The sequence below is a fragment of the Apiospora phragmitis genome, assembly GCF_038363925.1.
Source record: "Apiospora phragmitis strain CBS 135458 chromosome Unknown utg000010l:1.0-9815664.0:9184709.0-9829525.0, whole genome shotgun sequence".
In the NCBI taxonomy this organism is placed as follows: domain Eukaryota; kingdom Fungi; phylum Ascomycota; class Sordariomycetes; order Amphisphaeriales; family Apiosporaceae; genus Apiospora; species Apiospora phragmitis.
In genome coordinates, this window is record NW_027117410.1 from 1 (window position 1) to 13,883 (window position 13,883).

The following is a 13,883-nucleotide window of genomic DNA, read 5'->3' on the forward strand; positions in this document are numbered from 1 at the left end:
CCGCACTTCCTCCGCAAGAGCCTGGTCCGCCATCGCGGCGGAGACGGCGATCCCGCAGCCCAGAAGGATGCTTCACTAGTCCTCGTGGGCTCGATTGCCAGCTTGGGCGAGTTCCCGGGCTTGTTTCAGTACAGCGCTACCAAGCAAGGCATCATGGGCCTGTTCAGGAGTACCAAGAACCTTCTCCTGAGACCGAGGGCATCCGTGTCAATGCGGTGTTGCCTAACTCGACTCGTGAGTAGCCCCCAAACCCCGAATTCCTACGGATGTAGATATGGGGCACTAAGTTCTCATAATCTGTCATTAGGAACCAAAATGGTTGCTGGTATCATCGCCATGTATGAGGCCGATGGGCTTCCCAGCAACGAGCCCGAAGACGTCGCCGACACCTTTCTCCACACCCTGTCGAGCAGGATCAACGGAGAGGCGCTCTACGTGACCGGCGCCAAGACGTACGAGGTCGAGAAGTCCCTTACCAGAGTGAAGGGGAAGTGGCTGGGCGAAGCCTTGTATGATGAACTTCTGGCTTGCCAACGTGCTCTTGGAAGTGTAAGTTGTTGATCTGGCTTTGGTCCGCAACTGCGCACCACGAAGTTTCGGCTAACTTATGCTTACCTACTTCTAGGGCGACAATTGGACTAATGAGAAGGCTAAGGAAGCGAATGAGTACGGAAACGGGACGGCCAAGTCGTCTTGATCATTGCACCTGCACCCTTGGCGCATTCAGGCCCGAAGTTACAGGCCGGAAATGAGCATGGCAATGCAAGCCCAAGTGGTTCAAAGTGTTTACGGATGTTGCTGGCTACAGCATCGTTGTTTAAGTGGGTTCCAGTCCGCCACTAGAATGGTGGGAACCAATGGGATAGAGGGGGGGAGAGACAAGCGTGAACCCTCGAGCAGATCTTCATCTTACAAGCCGCCGGAACTTCCCAGAGTATACCACACCACACTATAGCCTTAAACTTTACTAGCTGTGGCTGTGAGTAACTAATACCCCGGGTCCAAAACAGGTGATTAAGCACAAGATGCAAGCCAAATAGATCTACCCAAGAGTTAATAACGACACCATGGCCTTGACGGCAAGTTCTGATGCTGCCTGGTTGTGAATCACGACATCAGCGTCGCCACTCACTGCGCACTTCCGTATAGCAAAAGCCACATTGAGGGTAGATAATGGAGCGCTCGAAGCCAGCGGCAATCGGCAGTCTCGGCAACGTCGACTCCGGCCCCGACAGGGAGTCCGGATCATGTGAAGGAAATAAGCTTTTGAGTAATTACCCCATAGACAACCCGGTACATAGGGATGACGGAAGCTCATTGCCATCGGCAGTATGTGGCTCTAGTATAACAACAACGTTTATACCAATGTACACAAGGAACACGAGAGGTATAAGTTAGGTAAATATTACATTAACTAGCATGTACTATAAGTAAGACCATCTCCTCATCCCACTTTGCAGTAATAGTTCTCTACTACTAGTCACCCAACTCCCAATCACGCACATCCTACTTCAAAAGCACCTTTCCAATCGATCACTAGGCGCTTCACCATCGTTGCCGCCATCTTCGCCGCCGCGATCGGGGCCACCGCGGCTAATACGCCAATGACCTGTGACGTACGTTGAAGACTATCACACACACACACACACACACTCTCTCTCTCTCTCTCTCTGTATGTGTGTGTTCCAAACATTCTCCCTTATGTCAGCCCAGTAATCTACCTAGTTGCATTGAACCAAGCAGCAGCAGCAGCAGCTAACTTGGTGTGCGTTCTACAGGAATGCTGCAACATCTGCCTGGGGCAAGTGGGTAACGGCATTGCCGACAACCTCGAGCTCGGCAACTGCTGGGGCAACTGCGCCGTCTATGCATGCAGTGGCACGAGATGCGCCAACGAGAAGTACAATCCCTGAGCGGAGCTTTTTCAGGAGTTGTTCAAGCTTGAAATACAGGCCAGGATTCCGGTATTTTGGTGGTTTGTCAGGGCGTCTCGCTGGGCAATGGGATCAAGAATCTAGACTCTCTCTAGAATGTAACGATATTCTACTTTAATCTACACATTGCAGCAGCAGTGCGAACTAAGGATGGGAACCAGTATCAGAGCTTACCTGGGTCATTTACTTCGTATTCAAGACTGCGCGGCGGCCTTCCCCCGGTGTTACTACCACCCACCTGAGCTGCTGTGTTGTCCAACCCAGGTAATAAAAATGTGTGTGTGGAAGGATGCATCGATATCCCCGAGGCTGGCCCGTCCTTTGCAGATGCAAAGCGGAACGGGGCGGATGCATGTTTTATTGATGGGAGAGGGGTCAATTGGAACCTCGTATGTTGTATTCTTCTCTCTTTCGGCAGTCCTTGCAGATATCTTACCAGATGAATGGGGATGACTGCCCCCTCCGTGCTTTCGCGTCAATGCCCCCGGCATTGTGCCTAGGATGGAGCTCCGAAGCATCTCCGCCCGCGCATGGCTTGCTGTGATGAACGGGCGTATATAATTGCAAGTTGCTCTGCCCCCTCACCCACCCCCTCCCTCCCTCCCCATCTAGTTCAACTCAAAGAAAGAGGGTTGCCAGTTAAGTAAGCCTTAAGTCGTGTAGACTGTTCATTCTCTTCATGACACACTAATATTGACCATAATATCCCTGTTATCCGAAGCCATACCGAAACGATACACACCGATACTTGCTTATGCTGATTTATAGAAACGAATGGAGAGAACATGAATCGAATCATCAAACAACATCATAGTCAACCACCCCGTTGAACCAACCAAATTCCACCGAAGACACCAGAAAAGTTAGTGATGAGGATGCTCCACCTCCAGGTGCCCCAGCGCCTTCCGGTTCCTCTCCATCAGCTCCTGCGGCCAGGTCCAGTTGGTCAAAAAGTCCGGGTCGACGCCGTACTTGAAGGCCTCGGTCGCGGCCGAGAGCTGCGCCGTGTGCAGCCGCTCCCGCGCCGTCGAGCCGCGGTTGCCGAGCTGCGGCATGCGGTCGATGGCGTCCATGGCCAGGCTGAACCGGTCCGTCTTGTTGCGGATCGCGAGCTCGAGCGGCGTGTTGATGTTTCCTTTTTCCTGGTACCCCCGCACGTGGATGTTGGCGTTGCCGGGACGCTTGTACGTCAGCCGGTGCACGAGCAAGGGGTAGCTGTGGAAGTTAAAAATGATGGGCTTGTTGGCCGTGAACATGGAGACCCACTCGGCGTCCGTCATGCCGTGCGGGTGGTCGACGTGGCTGATGAGCTTGAACAGGTCGACGCAGTTGACGCAGCGGATCTTGAGCTCGGGGGAAGTTCTGCAACAACAAATCGATGGCCGCCAGCGACTCGTTGGTCGAGATGTCACCGCAGCTGGCCATGACCAGGTCCGGCTCCGCGCCCAGGTCCGTGCTGTACTGCGACCAGATGCTGATGCCCTTGGTGCAGTGGATCACGGCCTCGTCCATGGTCAGGTACTGGATGTGGTTCTGCTTGTCCGCCACGATGACGTTGACGTAGTTGCTCGAGCGCAGGCAGTGGTCCATGGCTTTTCACATGTGGGGTCAGTATCAGATCAAGGGGCTGGTAAGAAAGATGTCATCGCAAGGTAAGGGAACTTACTCGACAGGAGACAGTTTCCATCGGGAGGTAGGTAGATGCGAACCACCTCAGGGCTCTTGTTGGCGACGACATCCAGGAAACCTGGGTCTTGGTGAGTAAACCCGTTGTGATCTTGGCGCCAGACAACGGCCGTCAGCAAGATGTTGAGCGATGCCACCCTGACACGCCACTCAACCTCGAGGCATTTCTCGATCCATTTGCAGTGCTATGGATGAGTTGTCAGTCATGCAACAAGTCGATGCAAGTGCAACTATGGGTAGTGCTTACTTGATTGACCATAGAGTCAATGATGTGAATGAACGGCTCGTAGCTGTTGAGCAAGCCGTGGCGGCCACTGAGCACGTAACCCTCCATCCAGCCCTCGACGGTGTGCTCCGACAGCATCTCCATGACGCGCCCCGCGGGCGAGAGGTTGCCGCCGTCGTCGTCCTCCTCGAAGTACTCGCCCAGCCAGACCTTCTTGCCGGCCTGGTAGACGTCGCCCAGCTTGTTGGACTCGGTCTCGTCGGGCCCGTACAGCCGGAAGTTGGTCGGGTTCTTCTTGACCAGGTCGCGCAGGAAGACGCCGAAGTTGGACATGCTGGCCCCGCTCGTGGCGCCCGGCTCCGGCACCTCGATGGCGTAGTCGCGGAAGTTGGGCATCTTCAGCGGCTTCCGCAGCGCGCCGCCGTTGCCGACGGGGTTGGCGCTCATGCGCCGGAGGCCCGTGGGGCACAGGCTCTTGAGTTCGTCGGAGATCTTGCCGTCCTTGCCGAAGATGCGGTCGGGCTCGTAGGAGCGCATCCAGTCCTCCAAGGTCTTCAGGTCCTTGGGGTTGGTCTTGACGCTGGTGATGGGGACCTGGTGGGCACGCCAATAGCCCTCGAGGTATTTGTCGTGGATCTTTCGAGGGCCAGTCCAGCCCTTGGGCGTCCGGAGGATGATCATGGGCCATCGTGGGCGGAAGGGCTTTCCGGAGTCGCGGGCCTTCTTCTGGTAGCCCCTGATGTCGTCCACGCAACGCTCGAGGGTAGCAGCCATGGCCTGGTGCATCGACTCGATGTCGGAACCCTCGACGAAGTAAGGGGTCCATCCGTAACCCAAGAACAGCTGCTCGATCTCCTCATGGGGGATACGTGCCAGCAGGGTGGGGTTGTTGATCTTGTAGCCGTTCAGGTGCAGCACGGGAAGGACAGCGCCGTCTGTGATGGGGTTCAGGAACTTGTTGCTGTGCCAGCTAGTAGCCAGGGGTCCAGTCTCGGATTCACCATCGCCCACCATGGTCAAGGCGATCAGGTTCGGGTTGTCAAAGACAGCGCCAAAGGCATGCGAGATGGCATAGCCCAGCTCACCACCCTCGTGGATGGAGCCAGGGGTCTCGGGGGTGGCGTGGGAGCCAATGCCACCTGGGAAGGAGAACTGCTTGAAGAAGCGCTGCATGCCCTCGAGATCCTCCGACATGTCGGGGTATACCTCGGAGTAAACGCCTTCCAGGTAGGACTGGCTGAGTACAGCGGGGGCACCGTGGCCGGGGCCGGACACAAAGAAGGCATCGAGGTCGTACTTCTTAATCAAGCGGTTCATATGCATCCAGGTGAAGATCTGGCCTGGTGCAGAGCCGAAGTGGCCGAGCTGACGGCTCTTGATGTGCTCCTTCTTGAGAGGTTCATGGAGCATGGGGTTGTCGATGAGATAGATCATGCCAAGGCAGAGATACAAGCTGGCCTTGAAGAAGTCATCGTACTGTTTGATCTCCTCCTTGGACAGGGGTTTGCCCGTGACTGTAGATCGAGCCACGCCATAGGGCCGGATCTTTTCGATGGTTGCCTTATCGCACTCCATTGCGAGCTGTGGGTAAAGGGTTGGAGCTGATCAGACTCAAGAGGGGATGTGATTACTCTGGGACGGATGTGGTATCACACTTCGCCTGAGCTCCGTGCTCCTATATATGGGTGCGTGTAAGTGGGGTTGGGGATGATGTGGTGTTGAATGAGGAAACGATGTGTCGCTGATTCCAGGTTGACGTATGTGTGCATTTCAGATACCAGGTCTTATTTATACGAGTGGAGAAGACTGCACGCGTGTTAACCTTTTGACAGGAAGCGCAGTGTGCAGCAACAGTTGGTCACCTGCTAGACATGCCTATCCGGGCAACTCCATGCCTGGTTCCTTCGTATCCCAACGCCGCGTCTCACGTAGCCGTACTCGCAACCGAGGCGGCCCAGGCCGTCGGGCCAAGAAGACGCGGTGCGGCATAGCCATGGCCATAGATGATCTTGCCCGACGACACGGGGTCTGTTCTGGTCTGCAAGTCAAGTTTCTCTTGCCTCTGATGCAGGCATAGATGGCATGTTAGTCAGCGTCCAATGAGCGTTGCATCACCCAACCTGAACCTGGCATTGGCGAATCAACGTCTTGGCAACGGCCAATGTAGTCCAACTGCATGCTGGTCTAGAAGCAGATGTGGTCTGATTCGAGAGCCGACATGGAACGACGTTGAAAAGTTTGACAGCTCCGGGGGACGTCATGGGCCGTCCAGCTTTTGCCCCGCCAGCTAAGAAACCCCAATCCGCCCCGAGCATCCGGTAGCTCTGCATTGCATTGGTGGTTGATCCAAACCACCCCAGGCTGTCCTACCCCTCCCCCACATCCCTCCCACTCCACACACATCTCCATCTCTCCGGGCTCTCTCGACGTCCGTCTTCCTCCAAATACGGCCCACAACGGTGGATCAGTCTGGCAGCTGCAGGCCTGCTGCGTCGACCTTCTGTAATCCGGCCTGTTTATCCGCATGGAAGGATTCAGCTCACCCAGAAACATGCAGATGATATGCTTGTACCTTGCTCAATCCGCCTTGACAGCCCAGGTGCTCTGCATGCCGGTCCACTGAAAGTGGTCTGATTCTTATCCTCCGAAGCCACCCGCCGATGGCAGCCAGAACTTGGCCTCTCGTAGAAACCGTTGGTGACATGTCACAAACTGCCAAAGGTAACGTTGGCTATAAGAAACACATGCCACATGGGCAGCCCAACACATGAGCATCCATCCATCTATTAATCTCGCAGTCGAATCAATCAATCTCAGTGAATTAACCAAGACCTCGGGTCAGACAGACAGTGGGTGCTAGAGTCGCAGCCTGTGGCAACAAACAAGGCCTGATAGGGGGTATGTGATGTAGTATTGTCTTGACCGACGGCAACTGAGAACGCTGTGGGATGCCTCAATTCCCCCGGAACCCGGTCGGCACAGTCCGCATTTCCCGTGCCCTTCGTCCATTCTTGATCAACGACCAACAGAGGGCAGAAAAAGCGATCATCCCCGCGACCTGCCACATAGCATCATCTGCCCCACAATCATGATTTGAGGGACATAGAAACCCGAACGATCGTTCTTATCAAAAATGCGTGGAGAATGTTAAGGACGTATGACTGTGCGGCCCGAGAAATGATCAACCAAGATGTACTTTACCTACAAGCGCAATGTCTTTGCGAGTTATAGTGGGGGCCTGTGACATACTCGAGATGCTTCAAGTCTTGGGCGCCTGATTTCTCGAGACGTCGTTAGAAAAATAGAACATTTGCTCCGTGGTAGGACGCTTGCGAAATGGGTATCCTCGATAATTGACGACTTAACTCTCGTCCCAAGAGGGCGGGACTACCCCAGGCATACCCCATCCTAAACTCCACGGAGCCTATCGCCTAAGCACCCCTCGCTTGGGGTATTATCGGAAGCTGCCGTAAACCGACTGAGAGCTCCGCTATAGAACTCCGTTGACGACCGACGTACTTCTGTGATGGAAAAAAAAGAGGAGGGATAACTCGACCTCGGCTGGCACAATCGCTGCTTCAGCTGCGACCCAGCGTAAATATCGGGGAGGGAGTCTCTGGTAATCTTAACAACCATTGAAATCGGCATCAAGAGCCTGTTTGTCGTTGAATTTAACATCAGGTGGACTTTTAAACGCCAGATGGAAGGGCCACAGCATCCCACAGCGATCACCCAACTTGAGAGAACCGCCGGAGCTCCGCCGAGCTGACAGCCAATGGCCAGGCTAACCCGCAGTGGAACCATCACCCCCTGGGGAGTGTGGATAGCTCCTCTAGAACCAGAATCCGGGGGCTAGCTTCGGCAGCGTCGTCTGATAGAGTTCAGGACAGTCTCGTTTCCGTATGACTGCATCGATCGCAAAGGGCCGATTCCAGAGCTGTCCGTTCGTTCTAGATACCGCTTCGCTTCAGTTGAGGATCGCGGGGCAATTGCGCCTGTGCTTTTTCGTGCTGGCGAGAAAAACGTGGAGACCGCGGGGATTCGAGATCGAAGGTCCTCCGAGATGACCATGGCGGAGGTGCATCCAGCACCAACGTTCGGGCACTACGGCGAATTGTCCTGGCCTGGGCGCAGGACAACCGCGGCATTCTTCGCCGGGCGTTTGCTGGTCTTTTACAAGCTCTCTGGGGCCAACGAGTTCCGCCGGGCACCCTTGGGAGAACAGCTAGCATGTGGCGTACGAACCACCACCCTTCAGCCCAAACCTTGGGGGTGGTACACCTGTGGACGTGTCCCAGAAAGAGTGGAATGATAGACATGTCAACTGGGTGCTGCATTATCGGCAAGCCCTAACTGAGATTCGAGGGATGCGCCTTCAAAGAGAAGCTGCGCATTGCCGGGCACATGTTCTGTTGGCACTCACGACCCAAGTAATGAATCCAAACGTACCAGAGGTGTTGCACGAGATGGATCAGCACGATGCAGCAGTCATTCAAGGTGAGCGGTCGCAGCGCGTTCCGACTCAACGAAGCGAGAACTTCGACGGCTTGCTAATGGCGTCGGAAAGGTGAGCGAATGAAAATGGCTTGTGGGGAATGGGTTTGGAAACTGTCGCGGGACAGTGCCGTTTATGATTTCATTTCCCTGAAGCTCAGAAAAGAGCTACCCATCGAGCTTTTCCCTAGACCGGCCCGAATTGAGGCAGGAAGGCTCCAAAACGACACAGCACACCTTGATCGCGCCTTCTGGCTTCAGTCCATACCGACTGAATTTCAGAACAACCTAGAAGTACACGGAGAATTCGTAGAGCAACCTTACACCCACTCGGCGTTCGCTCAATGTACTCAGGATAATACTAGTAAGGCTTGGATGTCAATCATTCAACAAGTGAAGGATGTGGAAGATTGTGTGGTAGGAAGTGAATATCCGGAGAAAAAGGCCGCTGAGGTTGTTGCCTCTGTCCAACTCGACGAATTTCGAGCGGAGTGGTAGATTATACATTGTATGTCTCTAGTATACATGTCCCAGCTCTAGGATTGAGCTTTTTTTCGTCTATTCTACATGGGAACTTATGCATCCTCTGATGTTCAACGCCATTTTCCCCCCCATTGAGTGAGTGTACAACTCCCACAGCCAGCAGTAGCTTGCCTACCTACTCGCTCCCCACACGCATCAGAATCCCCCGAACGGCCGCCTCGCCCTCCGCCTTGTCCTCCGCCGTCGTCGTCCGAATCCACTCGGCCAGCTTCTTCCGCAGCTCCGCGGGGCTTTGGTTCGCCACATCCATCGCGCGCTCCTCGCACGCCATCACGACCTCGTCCTCGACCAACCCCTCGACCCCGCCCCCATCGCGTATGCGGAAATCGTCATCAACAATGCGCCGCACCGCCCGCTGCGCGCGCGCCTTGACGAACGGCGGGTCGACGCCCATCTTGTCCCACAGGCTCAGCCCGAGCCCCAGCGAGCGCGCGATGTGGCCGGGCGCCAGGTTTTCGAGCGCCTGCGCGTCGTCGGGCCCGACGTGCCGCAGGTTCCACCGCGAGGCCTCGCGGCGCCGCTGCGCCTTCTCGCGCAGCTTCGCAATCTGCTTCGGGATGCGACAGGTCAGCGGCGTCAGCGACGGGAAGACGAGCACGATGAGCGGCGTGAACTCGCCGAACACGACGGCTAGGAGTCCAAAGACGGGCAGGCGCGCGATGTCGTGCGTCGTGCGCTCGCGCAGCAGGACCGCGGCGCGGGTCGGCTTGATCGGCGAGGCGCCCGCGGACGAGGACGACGGTTGTTTGGCGAGGCCGGGGGGTCCGTTGAATACGTGGTTCAGTTCGGACATCAGTTTCCGGTTCGTGAAGATGGCCTTCAGCCCCGTCTTGTAGAAGGTCGTGTACGCCTTGCCCAGCTTGTAGTAGTAGCCGAAGACCGAGGCGTTCGGGTCGCGCGTGGGCAGGTCGAGGGGCGGCGGCCGCGTACTGGCAGGCGGGTTGAGCGTCGTGGAGATGTCGACGTCCGGGTCAAACGTCTTGGCTTCCGGGGTGGAGGCGGTCGCAGCATCGAGCGGCGTGATGACGGCTTCTGTCTCGGATTTTGAGGTCTTTGCAGTGGCTGCGGCGGATGCTGCCGTGGTATTCGAAGCATGGCGGCGCCACGACAGGGAAGTGGCCGCTTGGCGGGTTCGGTTCGGTACGATCTGCGATGTCCTGGAAGAATGGCAATTCCTAACGAGCGAATGCTGGACGCGCATCAAGCGCAGTCCTGTCTGTTGGTTCATGGCGGTCGGTTGCTATTAAAAGAACATAGAAGAAGAGATGTTTGGTCTGATGTTGTACAATGGCAAGAAGATGCCAACATAAGTTTCAATGTTGCATCTGCAAGGGTTGCAGTTGAGAATTGCAATGGGACTGGTCATCGACGTCAGCCCAAAAAGCGGCCCAAGCTCCAGCGATCGCCTGCTTTTTCTCCAGGGACCATCTCGTCCGGTCCGGGGAAATGTCTCATCCTTGATAGGCGGCCCGACCCCGCTGCTGAAAGGTTTAAGCGCAGTGCTGCGAAACCACAGGTTTCGATCACGGGAATTGTGTACATGCACTATGAAATACGGGTTGATGGTGGAGATGCGATACATTTTCTATAAGAGTGACCTCCAATCTAAAGTTTGGATGCTGGGCTCAAGAATGCAGTGCACTCAATCTCGACCAATGCCTGGAAGGGCAGCTGGTACACAGCGACACAGGTACGACACTTTGAGCAAGATTGGAGAGGTTAACAACCACCGACACATCATACGCTTCGCCGGGGCTTACTCACAGGCTTCACTTCCTGCTTGAAGAACTCATCGTACGCTTCGTTCATGGCCGCAAAGTTGTCCATGGTCGTCAGGAAGACGTTGACCTTGACCATGTTGTCGAAGCTGCTGCCCGCGGCTTCCAACACCGCCGTGAGGTTCTGCAGTGCTCGTCTCTACACATGCGCCCAGCGCAGGATGAGGTCAGATCGGATAATTTCTTCTTATGAAACCATGCCAGAAGGCCTTACAGTCTGCTCCTTCACACCACCCTCGACGAGCGAAGATGTAGCCGGGTCGAATCCGATGCTGCCGGAGCAGTAGACCATGCCATTGTACTTGACGGCCTGCGAAAACTGGGGCAGAGGCTTCGGCGCCTTGCTGGTTAGAACCTTTTCGGTCGGAGACATTGTCACGTATGAAAACCAAGGTGGTGATTAAAGTAGCGCGATAATAGTAGAGTATAGTTGTGTTTATTCATAAGAACCTCGAAGCAAAAAGCTATGCAAAGCCACAGTTGCTAGCGGATGGATGGTGTCCAAGATCTGTCTGTTCCTGATTGAGGGGCAGGAAATGTCCGTGAATAATCGTCGGCGGCGCTCCGCCCCTCCAACGCTTATCGCCGACGGGCTTAAGTTCACGCCTTACCTCTAACCCTTCAAGCAATTACACGCGAACGAAGTCAATGCAAGGAAGAGGGAAACAGGGGAATACATGTAACCGAACCTGGGTGTATGTAAACCACATTAGTTTTACCGTAAAGAAAGTATTCGGTTCGAATTGCATTGCAGACAGGAGTAAGTGTGTGCCCAATTGTCAGTGGGGGAATCTGCACGGATCATCATTCAAAAAACTGTATGAAAGGGAAGCCCGTGTAATTTCTTTCATCATTCGGGTGGTTGTCACACAACTAGAAGCAGTAAGTAAGTCGGAAGGAGATACCAATGACTTACCAGCAAGCATGCATATCTCCTGGCTGGGCTGCCCGGCTGTTGCGCTCCCAACCATGCATAAGTCCTCAAGGAAGCCAATCGGATGCCTCTCGTCTAATATCAGCTTGGCCCTCGTCACCGCACCTGTCGATCACTTTGGGTAACACCGTGGCCCCCGTCGCATAGAAACAACAACACTTATAGAATGAAGAGGCATAGAGAAGAAGGGGGAAAACAGAGAAGAAGTTCAGTATTTATTTATCTCTGGTCACCGCCGGTTTTTTAGCAATTGATCGTGGATATTGCGTTTTTTCCAACTTCTCTGTGTGCTGTGTGCCTCTGTGCTTCATTCTCGTCACCTCTAAAATCGGTCCGTCACCAGTTTTCTCACGCCATAACCCAGCGAGCCCTACTCCACCAATGGCATGATTCCCAGCGTGTGCGAAACAACCCAATTACGCGTCGTGAACACGCTTAAGCACGACAAGGACCACTACCGGACACCCGAGACGTGTTCGAAGTAAAATGGGTTAATTAACCATGGTCAATGGTGGTATGTCAGCAAGTAGGTTCTTTGCTTACTGAACCTGCAGCTTCAAACGTTCGGGGCGCGCTGCGATCCCCATCACTAGGCCAATTCCTGACCTCCTCATTTCAAGATGTATTATGTGATCAGTCCCTTCAACATCGGAACAAGCACTTTCCAAGTAGCTGCGAAGGTATGTCACGAATGTGATGCGCGATGATGTGTGAATCAGTGACGCCAATATGATTGTTTCTGTATCTGAGCTTTGGTTCGCTAGTATTACAATGTGTTGTATGTACAGAGAAAAAGGATGCTTTACCACATCGCGTAAGGTATCATAACTCATAAGTGAAAACTTCTTCAAGCCCCCGGTGAAGCCCCCGGTGGTAGTAACTCGCTAACGCCGCCCATCCCAGGCGAAGAAAGGTGTGAAGGTGAGTGTGTTGACTCGCGCTCAGGTCCCAATGTCTTTTTGGGACCATATAATTCATGGCTAGTCCACCAGACACTGGGGAAATAGTTCGTTCGTCGGACGGAACTAGTATTATAGGCCAGGGGCACAGGTGTGTAGTGTAGAATAGTAAAGGCAGCAAAGTAGTTTAAGCACCATCACTGTCTAGGTAGTTAGTATCACAATGGTCAACTTGTTTGATTCGAGGCATGGGAGGTTAGAGAAGAGTGTATATGGGACTTTGACTAACAGTAGTGCCAGTGTAAGATCACCGTGAATACGGGCCTTGAGGGTGACCTCGACCTCGAGGTTGAGATCCAGACGGAGCTTGAGCGTGTCGCTCTTGCCGCCGCCACCACCACCCTGCTGCTGCTGCTGCATCTGTTGTTGTTGCTGCTGCTGTTGCTGCATCATCTGCTGTTGCTGGAACTGCTGCATCTGGTTGTTGTCGTCGTCCTCCTCCTCCTCCTCCGACTCTTCCTGGACGGGGGCCCGGCGGCGCGGCTGGCGGCGACCGCGGCGCTTGCGGGGCGCGGCGACTTGCTTTTCCTGTTCCTGCTGCGACTGTTCACCCTGGTCCTGTTCGGACTCGTCGTCGGCGGTGGCCACCTGAGGTGCCTTCTTCTGCTCGGCTTCGGACGAAGACATGTTGTGATGTGTGGTAGAAGGTGCCGTTGCTATGTGTGTATGTGTTGTTGCTCTCGGGTGTAGGATAAAAGATGCTATGCAGAATGGACTGGCAGGATGGTGGAAGTCTTGTAGCTATGAGATACTGGTCTAGATTTTGAGTCTTACAACCGGGAGCACCGGGCCTTCTTTATAAGCCTCCTTCGTCTTCCTCCCTTCGTTTCGAAAAACCGGTTAATGCAAAGCAAGCCACCAGAAGTCCAGACGCCAGAGCTGAGGTTGGTGGGTAGCTTACACCTGTGGCGTCACGTAGCGTCACGGAGCAGATGGAGACGTCACATCCCATTATCGGATAGGTCTGTGGGCGTGCTATTATTGACAGCTTGCCAGGTTCAAAATCTTGATTTTGGTCCTCGATTGCATGCCTGTCGCGCCTTAGCGCCTGGGTTGGCAGGGGGGCTGATTGTCGTTCCCGTAGCGGGCGATCGAGATGGTGGGCGGGACCAGGTTACATCATTTTCCAGTGACATATCCTGGAGGTGGAAGCCAAAAGCGGTCCTAGTGCGCGTCGGCGCGGCTGGTTATTCGAACCCTCGCGGGGGCATCATCACTGGGCACTGGGCTTAGCTGGGTGCTGGGAGCTGGGCAGGCCGCAGCACGCAACAGCGCCAGCGCGACGCGCAAGAAGCCCACTGAAAATGGGCAGCAACTGGCCCTAGCGGT

The 13,883-nt window shown here is 54.7% G+C and overlaps 6 protein-coding genes across 6 annotated transcripts; 2 read left to right on the forward strand and 4 right to left on the reverse strand.

Annotated features, from left to right (window-relative positions):
- On the forward strand, window positions 1-697 carry PG994_012559 (short chain dehydrogenase; the record flags this gene model as incomplete). The annotated part of the gene is made up of 2 exons (XM_066863968.1): window positions 1-549; window positions 626-697. Coding segments are annotated over 2 exons (621 nt in total), but the record flags the coding sequence as incomplete, so codon positions are not given.
- A 722-nt stretch (window positions 698-1,419) lies between these two features.
- PG994_012560 (uncharacterized protein) lies at window positions 1,420-1,913 on the forward strand (the record flags this gene model as incomplete). Its single annotated transcript, XM_066863969.1, has 3 exons — window positions 1,420-1,430; window positions 1,541-1,616; window positions 1,779-1,913. The coding sequence occupies 3 exons, from the start codon at window positions 1,420-1,422 to the stop codon at window positions 1,911-1,913; spliced, it is 222 nt and encodes a 73-aa protein (XP_066710117.1).
- Window positions 1,914-2,797: 884 nt separating this feature from the next.
- Window positions 2,798-5,421, reverse strand: PG994_012561 (phosphoketolase; the record flags this gene model as incomplete). Its single annotated transcript, XM_066863970.1, is given in 4 exon segments — window positions 2,798-3,296; window positions 3,307-3,526; window positions 3,601-3,805; window positions 3,868-5,421. The coding sequence occupies 4 exon segments, from the start codon at window positions 5,419-5,421 to the stop codon at window positions 2,798-2,800; spliced, it is 2,478 nt and encodes an 825-aa protein (XP_066710118.1).
- A 3,577-nt stretch (window positions 5,422-8,998) lies between these two features.
- On the reverse strand, window positions 8,999-10,111 carry PG994_012562 (uncharacterized protein; the record flags this gene model as incomplete). Its single annotated transcript, XM_066863971.1, has 1 exon — window positions 8,999-10,111. One exon carries the CDS (start codon window positions 10,109-10,111, stop codon window positions 8,999-9,001), a length of 1,113 nt encoding a protein of 370 aa, XP_066710119.1.
- A 509-nt stretch (window positions 10,112-10,620) lies between these two features.
- Window positions 10,621-11,034, reverse strand: PG994_012563 (YjgF-like protein; the record flags this gene model as incomplete). The annotated part of the gene is made up of 2 exons (XM_066863972.1): window positions 10,621-10,800; window positions 10,876-11,034. The coding sequence occupies 2 exons, from the start codon at window positions 11,032-11,034 to the stop codon at window positions 10,621-10,623; spliced, it is 339 nt and encodes a 112-aa protein (XP_066710120.1).
- Window positions 11,035-12,681: 1,647 nt separating this feature from the next.
- PG994_012564 (uncharacterized protein) lies at window positions 12,682-13,181 on the reverse strand (the record flags this gene model as incomplete). Its single annotated transcript, XM_066863973.1, has 2 exons — window positions 12,682-12,694; window positions 12,784-13,181. 2 exons carry the CDS (start codon window positions 13,179-13,181, stop codon window positions 12,682-12,684), a joined length of 411 nt encoding a protein of 136 aa, XP_066710121.1.
- Between the last annotated feature and the right edge of the window lie 702 nt (window positions 13,182-13,883).